This window comes from Diceros bicornis, chromosome 3 (assembly GCF_020826845.1).
Source record: "Diceros bicornis minor isolate mBicDic1 chromosome 3, mDicBic1.mat.cur, whole genome shotgun sequence".
Taxonomy (NCBI): domain Eukaryota; kingdom Metazoa; phylum Chordata; class Mammalia; order Perissodactyla; family Rhinocerotidae; genus Diceros; species Diceros bicornis.
The window spans coordinates 78264598-78278980 of NC_080742.1; the positions used below are offsets into that span (position 1 = coordinate 78264598).

At 40.0% G+C, this 14383-nt stretch overlaps 1 protein-coding gene across 5 annotated transcripts in view; it reads left to right on the forward strand.

Annotated features, from left to right (window-relative positions):
- NRF1 (nuclear respiratory factor 1) overlaps positions 1-14383 on the forward strand; it is a 130320-nt gene that overhangs the window by 64737 nt on the left and 51200 nt on the right. For all 5 annotated transcript variants that reach the window (XM_058529803.1, XM_058529841.1, XM_058529813.1 and 2 more), the window contains one exon: positions 7238-7378. In XM_058529803.1, the coding sequence (XP_058385786.1) occupies positions 7238-7378 (141 nt within the window). The remainder of the gene's footprint in view (positions 1-7237; positions 7379-14383) is intronic.

Consider the following 14383-nt stretch of genomic DNA (forward strand, 5'->3'; position numbering starts at 1 on the left):
GCAAATTGAGCTACCTTCCAGTTCTCCACAGTCCTGTGAAGGTCAGGATGGTTGTTATAAGCAAGCACCCACTTGCTACTACTGGCTTCTTTCTAGGGAGGGAAGGAGGCAGTTTACCGGGCATTATTCTGGTGCTGATGAACAGCAAAGGTCACCTCCCCTTTCCCTCTTCCTGATCAGACCTGCAGAACCAAGAGAAGAGGCCATCAGAGCACCTTGGGGGTGAGCAATTGAGTGATGGGGCAAAATAGGATAGGACGTAAGAGAGAGAAACTTTATCTATATGTGTGTATGTTTGTGTGTAGTTTTTAAAGAAGAAAGAAAAGTTATTTCCATATATATCAAAGATAAAAATAACACAAAACAGACATCATCAAAAATACTTCCAAAAGATTGTGACTGAAAGAGAACAGCAAAGAGAAACATCTGCCCCTGCATATCGTAGTAGCACCTCAAGTTCAGCAAAACTAAACTTAAATCTTCTCCTCCCCCACCAAAAAAAAGTTACTGTCTGTTTCCAGTAGCTGCCCCCTCATCCAGTTATGCAAGGCAGAAACTTATAACCATTTTTGGCACCTCCCTCTCCTCTCCTCCACCCCATGGCCCATCCATTATTTTGTTCTCCCTTCATTTCCTAAATATCTCTTAAATAGGCCCACTTACGCTATTTCCATCGCCATGACGCTAGCTACCAACTCTGGTGTCCATCCAGTTCCCTTTTCAGTAGCAGGAGTCCTTTCCTTGACTCCCACACGTCTCTAGCCTCCTCTTGCCCCACACCCCAGCTTCTGTCTTCACTCCACCCACAAGGGTCTTTGTTCACGTCCATGCACAAACTCTGCTTCATCCCTCCACAGAGCTTTTGTGTAGGCTCGTCTCTCCAATTTGCTCTTTCTCACCTTCTTCTTCACCTTATTAACTTTGACTCATATTTAAGAACTCAGCTCAGTCGACACTTCCTCCATGAATCTGTCTCTAACCTCCCTGTGCAGGTCAAAGCCCCTTTTCTGTCTAAGACTCTCACAGCACCTCTGCGCTTATTACAGATGCACTTTTATTTACTTATTTGTGTGATTATTTGATTAATGTCTGTCCCCAGTTAGTTTGCTCCAAGACTGCAGAGATGGGATCTACTTTGTTCTCCATGATGGTCCCAGTGCCAAGCATAATGCCTGCCACGAGTAGTTGCTCAGTAACATTTGTTGGATGAATAAAGTATCTTAAACCTTTAGCAGCACTCAGAAATTTAAAAAATGCAGATTTTGTTTCTAAATTCTAATCCTACATTGGATCTAAATTGAGACCTTGAGAAGTAAAGGTCTATGAAGTTAGGTTGGATCATCCTTTATAGTACTTGTACCAGTTTGTAATTATACATTCATTTTTGTGATTATTTTTGTGTTTGTCTTTTCCACTAGATTGGAATATGCACAATAATGGGACACTGTGACTGATAAATTTACTTACCATTTTGTCTCCGCCCCTTCCTTAGCACAGTGTGTAGCATATAGCTATGTTTTTTTTTTTTTCCCCAAAGCCCCAGTAGATAGTTGTACGTCATAGTTGCACATCCTTCTTGTTGCTGTGTGTGGGACGCGGCCTCAGCATGGCCGGAGAAGCGGTGCGTCGTGCGCGCCCGGGATCCGAACCCGGGCCGCCAGTAGCGGAGCACACACACTTGCTAAGCCATGGGACCGGCCCGTGCGTAGCATATAGTAGATGAATAATAAATATTTTTTGGCTGGATGGCTGGATGGAGGAGCTACTAGGTTCAGAGATTACATATGCCATATCTATATTTGTAACATGAGGTAGTGAAATAACTTAAAACGAGATAAACTCTCAGAAAGGGCCTTTGACTGTGATGGAGAATGAGAATCCCTTACCCAGAAACTAAGGTTTCTCTAAGTTTCTTGGAGTCTACTCCCTTCATATCTAATGTCCTCCACAGTCTAAAACCTTTGTCTTTTTAAGTCTCTGCTCTTTAAAACTAAGCAAGTTAAAACACCTCCAGAACAACTCCATTGAGTCTTTTGGTCCTTTTGAGTAACATTCTTAGTGAAAGTGTGGCTCCCATAGTAAAACATAGAGTTATTAATATTTAGACAAGCTAATTCAGTCCTGCCCATGGATTGGTATTAACTAGAGCAGGCGGATATAGCTAAAAACTCCCCTTTTGTGAAAACTGTTTCTAAGCTTTTTTTTTTTGACTGGTTCCCCACATTGATTTTTCCTATATGTGGCTCAGTGTCCTCACGTGTAAAAGAAGGATACCTGCCTCACTGGGGAGTAGTAGAAATGTGTTAAAGTTGATTATCATCCCCCTCTATGTAATATTTACAGAGAGCTGGCATGAAAAGCATTGGCTAATGGTGGATTTTAAAGTTGCTGTGCCCTGAGGTCATTCTGTTGGTAGCTTACTGCCATATCACATACTTTTATGAGCTTTGTAGGAATAGGCCTAGAAGTATTTTGTTGAGGGACAGAGAGAATTTCCATCTTTTTTTCAAAAGAACCATGGGAGTTGCTGAAGGTAGAGCTCTTTCCTCAGAGTCAGTAATCCATAGCATTTAGCTGGGGATGCACTGGATATGACTAACCAGTTCTACAGGTACAGAAATTAGTCACAGTCACAGAGGCAAGAGGTAGCTCCGGGGTTACCACCAGCTTCTTTGGAATCATCCTCCTGCCTTTGTTTGATTCCACCTTCCCAGAAGATACGTGGACTCTGGAGTTGGTCATGATTTGTTCCAAGTCATTCACTTATTTATTTAGGTTTTTTAAAATGGCTTTAAGTTACATGAAATGTGGAAGCATATTTTAAAAGTAGTAAAGTAAAACCCTTATTGCTTATTTATTTACTTATTCAACAAATAACTAACACTGTTAGATACAAAGTATGAGATACGATTCCATCTAAGTCCTTTGAGGTTTCAAGGTTCAAAACTAGAGATCTGGTTTGAGACAGGAGGGAAAAGAGGCTGACAAGGGGTTTCAAAACAGGATGAAACCAACATAACTTCATGGGCCACAGCCTGTGGCCTGGCTCAGGGCAGCTCTCACTGGGGCATGTTATATACTCAGATGACAATATATTTTTAATCTCAGAGGAGCTCATAGGTAAAAAAAATTTTTTTAATCTTTTATGGAACCTTCATGAAGACTCCTCCTTTATCCAGAAAAGCTTCAAGTATACAAAAGAATTATGGTATCTTGTCTGGGGCTGTTTTTGCAACCTGACTAACGGCCCGTTGACCTTATGGTTGTAGCAGCCAATTCCTAAATCCTCAATAAGCATTCTGTGCCCAGAACTCTAATGGCTCCTATAAACACTCTAAACACTCTCCATCTCTGGTGATTATGAGAATGTTTGTTAATGTATTATCTGTACATGTCTGAATATGTGAGATATTTCATAATATATGTTTAAAAAATAAAGACCCAGTCCCAGTGCTCAGTGATGTCATGCACTAGTTGTGTACAGTATAGCCTGGAAATAACAATGTAAGTGACGCATGATTATTTGAGTCTGTGGGAATTTAAAGGAGTAAGAAAATTATGACAAGAACACTTGGGAAGTTTTCTCAGAGAAAGTGGAAATTGAGTTGGGCCTTGAAAGATGGATAATATTTGGATAAGAAGCAGAATTAAAGACCCAGAGATAGAAAAGAACTTGCTAGATACAAAAGTTAGCAAAGAGACTCGCTAGCTAAAGAGGAGGAAGGTGAGCCAAGTTGCGCAGTAGGACTCGGTGGGTTGTACGCTGGGAACTCAAGAGGGTGCCATTCATATAGTCTACAGGGCTGGACAGGCACAACTGTATCTGGTGGCCCTGGCCGAGGAGTATTGAAAAGTAGAAAATGATTGGAGAGACTGAAATACCAGACTGAGAAGTTTGGACTTCATCCTATAAGAAGTGGGAAACTGTAGAAGTATTTTTAAGAAAAAAGATAAATGATAATGAAGTAGCTGAACATACAGGCTTTGGAGCTAGATAAAAATTAGTTTGATTTCCAACTACACTCCTATATACTAGCTATCTGATTTGGGGAAGTTACTTAAGTTTATTAAGCCTCAGTTTTCTTATCTGCAAAATGTGTATAATAGTATTTTCCTTATAGAATTATGTGAGGATTAATTAAGATAATGTATGCAGTGCTTGACACATAGTAAGTGCTCAGTAAATTTGGTTATAATAAGTCAGTGTTTCAGAAATTTTAAATGGCAGTGGTGGGGCCGGACCGGTGGTGTAGCGGTTAAGTGCACGCGCTCCGCTGCAGTGGCCCAGGGTTTGCTGGTTCGGATCCCGGGCGTGCACTGACGCACCGCTTGTTAAGCCATGCTGTGGTAGCATTCCATGTAAAGTAGAGGAAGATGGGCACAGATGTTAGCCCAGGGCCAGTCTTCCTCAGCAAAAAGAGGAGGATTGGCATCGGATGTTAGCTCAGGGCGGATCTTCCTCACAAAAAATAATAATAAATAAGTGACAGTGGTAGATAGGATGAATTAGGGGAAGAGAGATTAGATTGGTAGGCAAACGAGCTGATTTTGTTTTTGTGGTTTTTAACTTGAATTGTGAAACCAGGTAGTTGACAGGGACATATTGGTGTGAAGTGACAAAGTCTTAAGCTGTGGCTTTTGGAATAGAAGGTAGAAGTTGGAAAACAAACTTGTATTTCATCATATCTATGATACCATCAGTTATAAGATGCACCATTATTTATATACTACGAAGAAAGGAAAAACGTTGACAAACTAACACAATGCTTATCACTTAGAATTTTTATTTTATATTTTTGAAAGAGCTGAAATCTTTCAGGCTTACTTAGACATAGATTTTAATCATATTGCTCCTGTATATACATTAAAAGGAAAATGTAAGTGAAATAAATTGATACTCCTAAAACTTCTTCGCATTCAGAGTCCAGCTCTTCAGGATTACTTCTTGTTTCAAAGTCATCATTGTCTGGCGGTTTCATGTAATATTGTCCTCTGTGCCATCAAGAGTATGGGTGGTGCTGTATTTCTTTAAAAAGTGCTCTGCTATTATCTCTGAGACTTTTTTCCAACGTGTGACAAACTTGATGCTGGTGCTTCTTGATCTTACCAGAAAAATCACTGGGGAGGTTATCAGACAACAACCAAGACTCACGTTCCTTTCTCAAATGGTGCTAAATGGTTTGTTGATTGAAAAGGCAAGGGGTTGCAGTCCTGCCCCCAGGGATAATAGTCATGTTCACATATGTGCAGGTGGTGACAAGCTATGCCCCATGTCCCCTGGTCCACTGCAATTTTAAGATGTATCCCAATTTCAGAGGACTGATAAATGGAAAAAAATATGTATCTCAGAATTGATAGATCAGATAGAATTGAAGCACTAACTTTATAATTCTGGGAAAGTTAATTAACTTAAGCAAGCTTAGAAATACTGTGGTCACACTTGAAGTTGTTTTGTTGTAAATTACTCTGAGGGTTGCTCTACCAGTATTTCTTTTGCAACTCAAGATATTTTTAAGGAATTATATAGCACTGATCAGTTTAGCAAAATGCCTGGATACGAATTCCTAGATTTTACTGACCCATGAAAATGGCTGAAATTATTTGAAACTAGCTAATAATGTAATACTAATAATCTAATGATTTCCCATCTATGAATGCCAGGTGTTTCTAGCACGATGAAATTTATTTTTATAGTATTATCATTCACTCTTACTATGGGGCTACATACTAATATAATGATTTAACCTGTTATATTCAAGTTCAAAGACCAGAACTCAGGCTTATAAGATCCAGTTTTTCTGTGGGTTGGTGGTGTAAAAACTCTACATAGGACACAGAAACCTAGAAAGCAGAAAATATAAGTCCTTAAAGTTGCCGTGGCAACACCAGCTGCTTGTTACAATAAATATATTGGCGATAATTTTTGAAACTTTCTTTTTTATTAGAAACCAGGATAAAACTGAATCTCTTGAGTGATATTGATTCTTCATGTTTGCACTGTTTTTCTTTCATCCCCTTTCTTGTTGACTTACTTGGAAGGTTCTATAACTACAAAAGCTGTATTTTGTAGCCAACAATAATTTTTACTTTTCCACATGCTCGAGATGGAGTATAGGAATCTTTTTTAATCCTCATAATGAGATAATTATAAGGAAGTGGATTGGACTGATTGAAAGTCCAGTCCACTTAGCAGAAAACTCAGGACTGAGACATTGTTATAACTGGGCAAACCTCATTTTCTTTTCCCTTTTTTCCCTAAGATAATGGCTTGAGCCCTGAAAGCAAGTTAATTTACTATCTCATCTAGTCACATTTCCATAATTCCATGGCTTCTTTGTTATTCCTGAAGGTGTCCTCACACCCCTTGGGTATTCTTGCAAGTGAATGAACCCATTATTGGCGGTTGTAGGATCCAGTGTCTGTCTAGCGTTTCTGCTCATGGTAGAAGAATGTGTCCATGTACAAATGTGCTGCTGTTAAGTTCTCTGTCTTTTGAGAGAGCTTTCACTGGCAGTGGAAGGAATGGAGTCAGAACAACAATAGCTGGTTCGGACCTGGGCTTGTCAGAGCTACGGAGGCATCATGGGTTTGAAGTTCACCTCTGTCACCAGGCAGTACCAGAAAGAAGGAGGACTTGACCTTTGGGGCTCTCTCTGGCCCTGGGCCTTCCTGACAGTGGCACCTTTGACATCCTGCTACAATATACACCTCTTGTTTTTTTAGCTTTTCAGTCCAGCCTCTTGTGCACTTGAATCTCCTATCTGTTTGGGAGTCTGCCTTTGCAGGAAAGTAGCAGCAGTTTCGAATAGGTTACTTAGAGGTTTAGAGACATAAGTCTTTGGTGATCTTGAAAATGATTTTGGCAGTTAACTGCCACAGCTAGGTTTTATCAAATGGCCTGGGAAATGCAGAATAATGAATGCCATTCCTATTAGATCCGGAACAGGTGATGGGGCCAGCATTGACTGAGAAAATGTGATTTTTAACTGGGAAACAATATTTCTGTAAAACTTTTTCCACTGGCTCCTTTCTACTGTTACCTGTAATTTCATCATCTTTTCATTTAATTCTGTACTGTGTGATGTCTTTGGGGCCATCGAGTATTTTTATCTGCTAGTTGTAGTTAGGGCTCTGCACTGGCTGAGGGAGGGCAGCCCCACCCACTCTCTGGTTGCTTGGCACCAGCTCTCCCTGGTTGTTGGGTGTCTTGTTTACTTCTGCCCTTAATTCCCTGCAGGTGCGTAAATACAAGAGCATGATCCTGGAAGACCTGGAGTCTGCCCTGGCAGAACACGCCCCTGCGCCACAGGAGGTTAACTCAGAGCTGCCGCCTCTCACCATCGACGGAATTCCAGTCTCTGTGGACAAAATGACCCAGGTAAGGGGCGGGAAGTAAGGAGGAGACACAGAGACAAATGGCAAAGGTGTGGGCGGGCCTCAGATCACTTTTCTGAGTGATACCACCAGAGTGAGATGCAGGCTGGAGTGTGATAGTGAAACAGTTGCAACCTTGGAAAAGAAAATATAATGCCAGGAGAACGCGCCCAGCCAAGGACATGGATGTGGTCTCCTCCTTCTGTTGGCAGTTTTTTCCTTTCACTTGGGCCCTTGGGTTAGATAAAGAAACTTTTACCTTGGAGTTGGTTTGGACAGGAGACCGTTAGGACTTTGATGAATCACAATCAAGTGGGGCAAGTAAACTTTTAGTCTCTTTTAGGCTGAGCTGCTCCTCTATCCATATAAATTCTGAATACCACCCCACTATTGCCAAGGAAGGCTCCTCTCTCCGGGGAATAAGAATGGAAAACTCCAAAGGACACCCCACTGAGTCATTGCTTCCCTCCTCTTCCTTTGAGAAGGGAAGTCCAAATGGACTTAGCCTGTTAAATAGGCATACCTCAGGAATTTTGCTGAGACTGTCCCTTTTAAATTTTTTTAGCTTTAAAAGTGATAGCTTGATCAAGATCAAATGTCTTTTTTATAACAAATTTCCACCTTATTTCTTTATTAATAATACTTCTGTCTTGCTGAATCCAGTTGTAGGTTTTCTTAACTTATTCAATCTTCCAGCAGCATTTAACACAGTTGATTATTCCTTCCCTCTTAAAACACTTTCTTTTCTCCATTTCTGAGACCACACGCTCCTGAATATCCTACCTCAGTGGGTGCTTCCTCCTCAGCTCTTCTGCTGGCTCTTCTTCCTCTTCTCACCCGATCAATCTTGGCATGTCCTAGGGCTCTATCTGCAGTTTCTCTCCAAATGATCTCATCCTGTTCTGTGGGCTTTATATCCCATCTATATGCTGTTTGCACTCCAGCTTATACTACTATTAGATCTCTAGTACCTAACATGCACCAAACAGAACCTTTGATTGCCTCCACTCTCTACTCCAAATCTGTTCCTCCCTAGTATTCCCTAGATCAGTTAATGACACCACTGTCCATTTGGTTGCTCAAGTCCCAGCATAGGGGTAATCTTTTTGGGTTTTTTTTGTGAGAAAGATCAGCCCTGAGCTAATATCTGTGCCAATCCTCCTCTTTCTGTTGAGGAAGACCGGCCCTGAGCTAACATCTATTGCCAATCCTCCTCCTTTCTTTTCCCTTTTTCTCCCCAAAGCCCCAGTAGGTACTTGTATGTCATAGTTGCACATCCTTCTTAGTTTCTGTATCTGGGACGCGGCCTCAGCATGGCCAGAGAAGCGGTGCGTCGGTGCGCGCCCGGGATCTGAACCCGGGCCAACAGTAGTGGAGTGCGCGCACTTAACCGCTAGGCCATGGGGCCAGCCCCAGGGGTAATCCTTGATTTCTCTGTTTTGCCCTCACTCCCCCCACCAACCACATCTAATTTACTAGCAAGTCGTGTCAGTTCACCTCTGAAATGTACCCTGAATCTGACCATTCTTAGTTCCCATCACCACCCTAGCCCAAGCTTTTAGCATCTCTGACATAGACTATTGCAGTTGATCAGTTCTACTGATCTCCTGAATGTCACTCTTGCTCTGCTGCAGTCCAGGCTCTGCAGAGCAGAGATTTTTAAAAGAGCTTAGATCGTATCACTCTCTTGTTTAAGCCTTCAGTGGCTTTCCACTATTCCTAGAATCAAATTCAGAGTCTACCATGGCCTCTGAGGCCCTGTCAAATCTGGCCTCTTCCAATCTCATTTCTCTTTCTCCCCCTCAGTCACTGTGCTCCAGCTACACTGGCCCTCTTTCTTTTTGTCAGACCCTCCAAGCTCCTTCTTGCACTTTTGCTATTCCCTCTGCCTGAAACATTATTCTCCCAGATCATTGCGTGATTGACCTTATCTTATTCAAAATCTAGCTCAGCTGTCACCTCCTGAGACAAGCCTTTCTTGATTATCCCATCTAATGAAGCTTTCTCCTCGCCACCAAATCACTATCTAATACATCCCCTATTTTATTGTCTTTGTAACACTTATCAGTACTTTAAATTATCTTATTTATTAGCATTTATACTTGTTTGTGGTCTATCTCTCCAACCAGAATTTGTGAGCAGGGATTTAGTTTCTCTTCTTTACTGATGTCCAGTATAGCTGCCTGGCACCTGAATAAATAACATCTGTATTCTAAATAATACTCAGTTAGTATCTGTTGAGTAAATAACCTAATGGTCAGAGCAAAAATGAATCCAGTGTAGTGGGTAACTGGACTGCAAGTCTCCGGAGTGGGTGTCCACTCGGTCTAGAAATTGATGCCACCGCTCAGGAGGTGGCACTTTTCTTCTTGCTAAGTCTGAACCAGCAGCTTGGTCTGAAGTAATACAACATTTTGTAAATATAAAGCTAAATTGTGATCTTTTGATTGTTGGATTCAGAGATCTTTCTGTGGACACTTGAGGGATCTGTAAATAATGGTAAAGGAAAACATTATCTAAACTTTTTCCCTCTCATTTCATACCTGCTGTTATTCTGTCCCTAGGGCCGTTCTGACTGGTTAAAGAAAACATAAGGTGAATTTTTTTACCTGATTGATGTAAAGAATCTACTCTGTATCTCAGATATAAAGTACATCTAATGCTGACTAAGCGTCTGGTTAAGAAGACTATATTAGGTAGACTCCTCTCCTGTGATGGACATTTTTTCCTTCTTTATCACATTTGATGTGTTAGGTTGAAATAATCTGAGGTTTTGATTATATTAAATCATCATGGATACTGATAATTATGAAAATTGGTGATGGCCACAGAAGTCAGAGCAAACAGTTTAATTACCACGTTTGGAGGTAAACTGTGTTTTCCATTTTCATGAAATATGCACTTAGCAGAGCTCGGTGCAGTTGTGGATCCAAGGGCAGCTGGGACGCAAGTCATGGGTCAGACTCAGAGGGACTTTGTTGGAGGCATGTATTTTCTTTATCGTCATACATTCTCTCCTTTCCCTTCTTACCACAGATGATGACTAAAAAATAATACATAACAAATAAAACAAAAACAAACAAATGGTGAGGAGGCCTAAGCAGGATGATGAAAAACCCAGCTTCTGACTGAATGGAAATTTCTGAGTATTTGGATCCCTCCTCCCCTAATCTTTTTTTTAAGTTGTGTTTTATTTTGTTTTCTTCAGATACTTTCTTCTTAATGTGAGCCAAATACCTTTTTTTCCTAATTGATCCTAAAGCCTTTCACTATTAATGTGGGTAAAAGTGGGGTTTTATTTCAAACCGAACCTAGATAGGCAAGGGTCTGGGATACAGCACTTTAATCCACTGTCAGTAGAAGTGTACGTTGGTACAGTTGTTCCAGATGGCAGGTTGGCAGTACATATCAAAATTTAAATGTGCATCATGCCCTCCAAATAAGCAAAGATGTATGTTCATGGCAGTGTTTACAATAGGAAAATCTGGGAACAATGTGATTGAATAAATTATAGTAGTGGTGTTTAGAATTTACATGGAAAGAAGAGCAGCTTAGCCCAAAAGAAACTAGAAGTTGACTATTCAGTGAACTATTAGACACTGAAAACCATGATTTGCGCTCTCTCGCTGTGGAATAATACTTGTGGTATAAGTTAAAAACTGGTTGTAAAATAGCATTTCTTACATCCTCTAATTTGAGAGGTTTAGGGCTTTATTTTTTGTTTCTTTTGGGGGGCTAGATTTTTTTTTTCAGGGAATACAGAATTGAGTTAATCAATCTCATTTGTTTAAAACATGCACACAAAACTTGCCTGTGTGTGTGTGTGTAAAACTTTAGAGGGATGTATGCCAAAATATTAGCAGTGATTATCTATGCATGATAGCATTATGAGTGATTTTCATTTTCTATGTTTAATAAGCATGAATTACTTTTATAACCACAGAAACACAAAAAGTATTTTCATATTTTATATTTAAACTTGAATTTTTTAAAGTACGAGTTTGGTAATGTTTCTACTTTGTTTCTTCCAAAGATTACTTTTCTTTATGTTCGAGTGAAGATGTCAACAACTCTTTTTTTCTCTCTCTTTTATTTTTCTCTTCTATAGCTACTATGTGTTGGAAAGTGCACTACTAAGTTCTTTACAGGGGTATCTCATTTATTCCCTACCCTCTAGAGTATATATATATAATTCCTTTTTTATAGTCAAGGAAGCAGAGCTCAGATATGATATGTAGCCATAAAGGACAAAGTTAGTTTAATTGGACACCAGTTCTAGAGTTCAGACTATGTGGGTAATTCATGACTTCCTTGAAGTGATAAAATTCCAGAATTGTACAAGTGTGCTGTAATAGAGATGGACTTGGGTTAACCAGACAGCTCTATTAATCATCTTATCTGCTCTGAATGCTATCGAGATGACGTTTATATTGATGACCCTAACTTACAAATATTATGCTATATACGATCCTAAGATGAGTTCTGAATCATCCAAAGAGAGTAAATTATATTCAGTATTGTTCTAATGCTATTATGTCTTTCATTATTTTAATTCGTTACAAATTACAGTTAGCATGGTTTATTAGAGTCAGAAGATCTAGTCTCTAGTCCCGATTCTACTATGTATTAGCCCTAGTTCTCAGTTTCATCTTCTGCAAGTGAGAATAATACATGCCCTCCTACCTTATGGAGTCAGAGGAAGAAAAAATGAGATATTAGTTGGGAAAGTGCTTTGAAAACAAAGGCATCACACAAGAGTATGATTACTAATTATTAATACTAATTATATATGCTACCTATATTAACTTTTGAATAACCTAAACATATCATTTCTCACCGATTTTTCACTTAGACAAAGTTAATGAACCTAGAATTTTTATTTTGCTCAGCAATGAAGTAGGACAATACAGGTGACAATACTGAAAAATTGAGGCATAAAGAGAGGAAGCAATTTATGAAGCAAGCTAGTAGCCAACATAAATAGAGCTTAGGGTTGAGTCTATATTGCTAGTGCTTTCTTCTCTCTCTCTCTCTCTCTCTCTCTTTTCTATAAAACTATATTGTGATTATCACTCAGGTTGAGTATTTTGAGTATTTCGGCTAAGCTACACTAAACATTTATTGTTTTAAAAGAATTTCTTTTTCTTTTGTTTTGTTTTTGTGAGGAAGATGGGCCCTGAGCTAACATCTGCCAATCCTCCTCTTTTTTTGCTGAGGAAGACTAGCCCTGGGCTAACATCTGTGCCCATCTTCCTCCACTTTATATGGGATACTGCCACAGCATGGCTCTCCAAGCAGTGTGTCGGTGCGGGCCGGGGATCCCAACCGGCGAATCCCGGGCCACCGCAGTGGAGCGCGTGCACTTAACCACTTGCGCCACCAGACTGGCCCCTAAAAGAATTTCTTGACTTGCTCTAACAAATATCAAAATTGTCACCTACACAGATTGAAATTACATATAACAGAGTATCTTAAGTTCCGTGTGAACTGAATGCTCTGGTTCTTTTAGGAAGCAGCTCTGTAGTTTTGTTTGTTTTGGTTTTTGGTAAAAGTATAAGTCTGTATTAGTAAATAGAATGTTTACCTGAAAAGCTTCTGTTTTTATTGTTATAAATATATGTTGATCCTGATAAACTCTTTTTTGTGTGTATGGTAAAAAAAACACAGAGCTCTGTAGTATTTTTAGTGATATAATGAAAACTTGAATTTCTAGGCACCTTTAAGAATAGTAGCTAGAGGGGCCGGCCCCAAGGCTTAGTGGTTATAGTGCGCGTGCTCCGCTACTGGCAGCCCGGGTTCGGATCCCAGGCGCGCACCAACGCACCGCTTGTCCGGCCATGCTGAGGCCACGTCCCACATACCGCAACTAAGAAGGATGTGCAACTATGACATACAAGTATCTACTGGGGCTTTGGGGAGAAAAAGGGAAAAAAAAGGAGGAGGATTGGCAATAGATGTTAGCTCAGGGCTGATATTCCTCAGCAAAAAGTGGAGGATTGGCATGGATGTTAGCTCAGGGCTGATCTTCCTCACAAAAAAAAAAAAAAAGAAGAATAGTGGCTAGAATTTATCCCCTATCTGTCTGCCTCCTTACATAAGAATTGAAGGAGGTTGAGAGAAGGCTTAGCAGAAGAGATCATTAATTGGGTGTAGATTCTGCAATCCCAGAATTCATTTACAATGAAATAATGAAGTCATCTTTTTCAAAGATTTTGAAAGCCAGGTCAGCAAAATTTTCTAGGGTACTTCAGACCAGAGACCAGAGGGTGGGCTAAATTGTGCTTCTCAAACTTCAGTGTGCTAAGGCATCACCTGAGAGTTTCATTTGTTTAAATGCAGATTGTGAATCAGTGGGTCTGGGGTGGGACCTGAGATTCTGCCTTCTAGCAAGCTCCCAGGTGATGCCAATGCTGCTGTTCCCAGACTATACTTTGAGTTTAAGGAATTACATAATTTCTTGAAGAGTCTTTAAGCAATAATTATGATTTTGCTAGTGGAAAATCAGCTCTGCTCTTTACCACACTTGAGTCCTATAGGATTTTCTTCTTAGGAAGATGTAAATCTTTTTGGAATTTGTGTTAGAAGAGATCCAAGCAAAGATTATAATTATAAAAGAAATATCTCTGGAAAGACCAGTCTGGTGTTATTTGTTAAAATCCACTCCTTTTTCCCTTTTCCTATCCCTCTCCCCCCTTCAACTTACTCTCCTCCTTTTACTCTCACTGAGGCAGTCTTTGTTGCTTTAATATTCCCTTGGCGTGATGATGCAACAGGGTAGTAATTCTTCACCGGTTTTCAGAGAAACCTTCAGAAACATTCAGTACAGTGATTGCTGCATGAGGAAGAAGTTATTCACAGAGTTTGACATGTTTTACTAGAAAACATTCATCTGTTATCCATTTAGGTTTTCTGAGTATTGTTTTGTTTTGGCTACTCAAAGAGTAGAAACATTATGCTAAGTGAAATAAGCCAGACACGAAGGACAAATATTGTGTGATTCCACTTATAT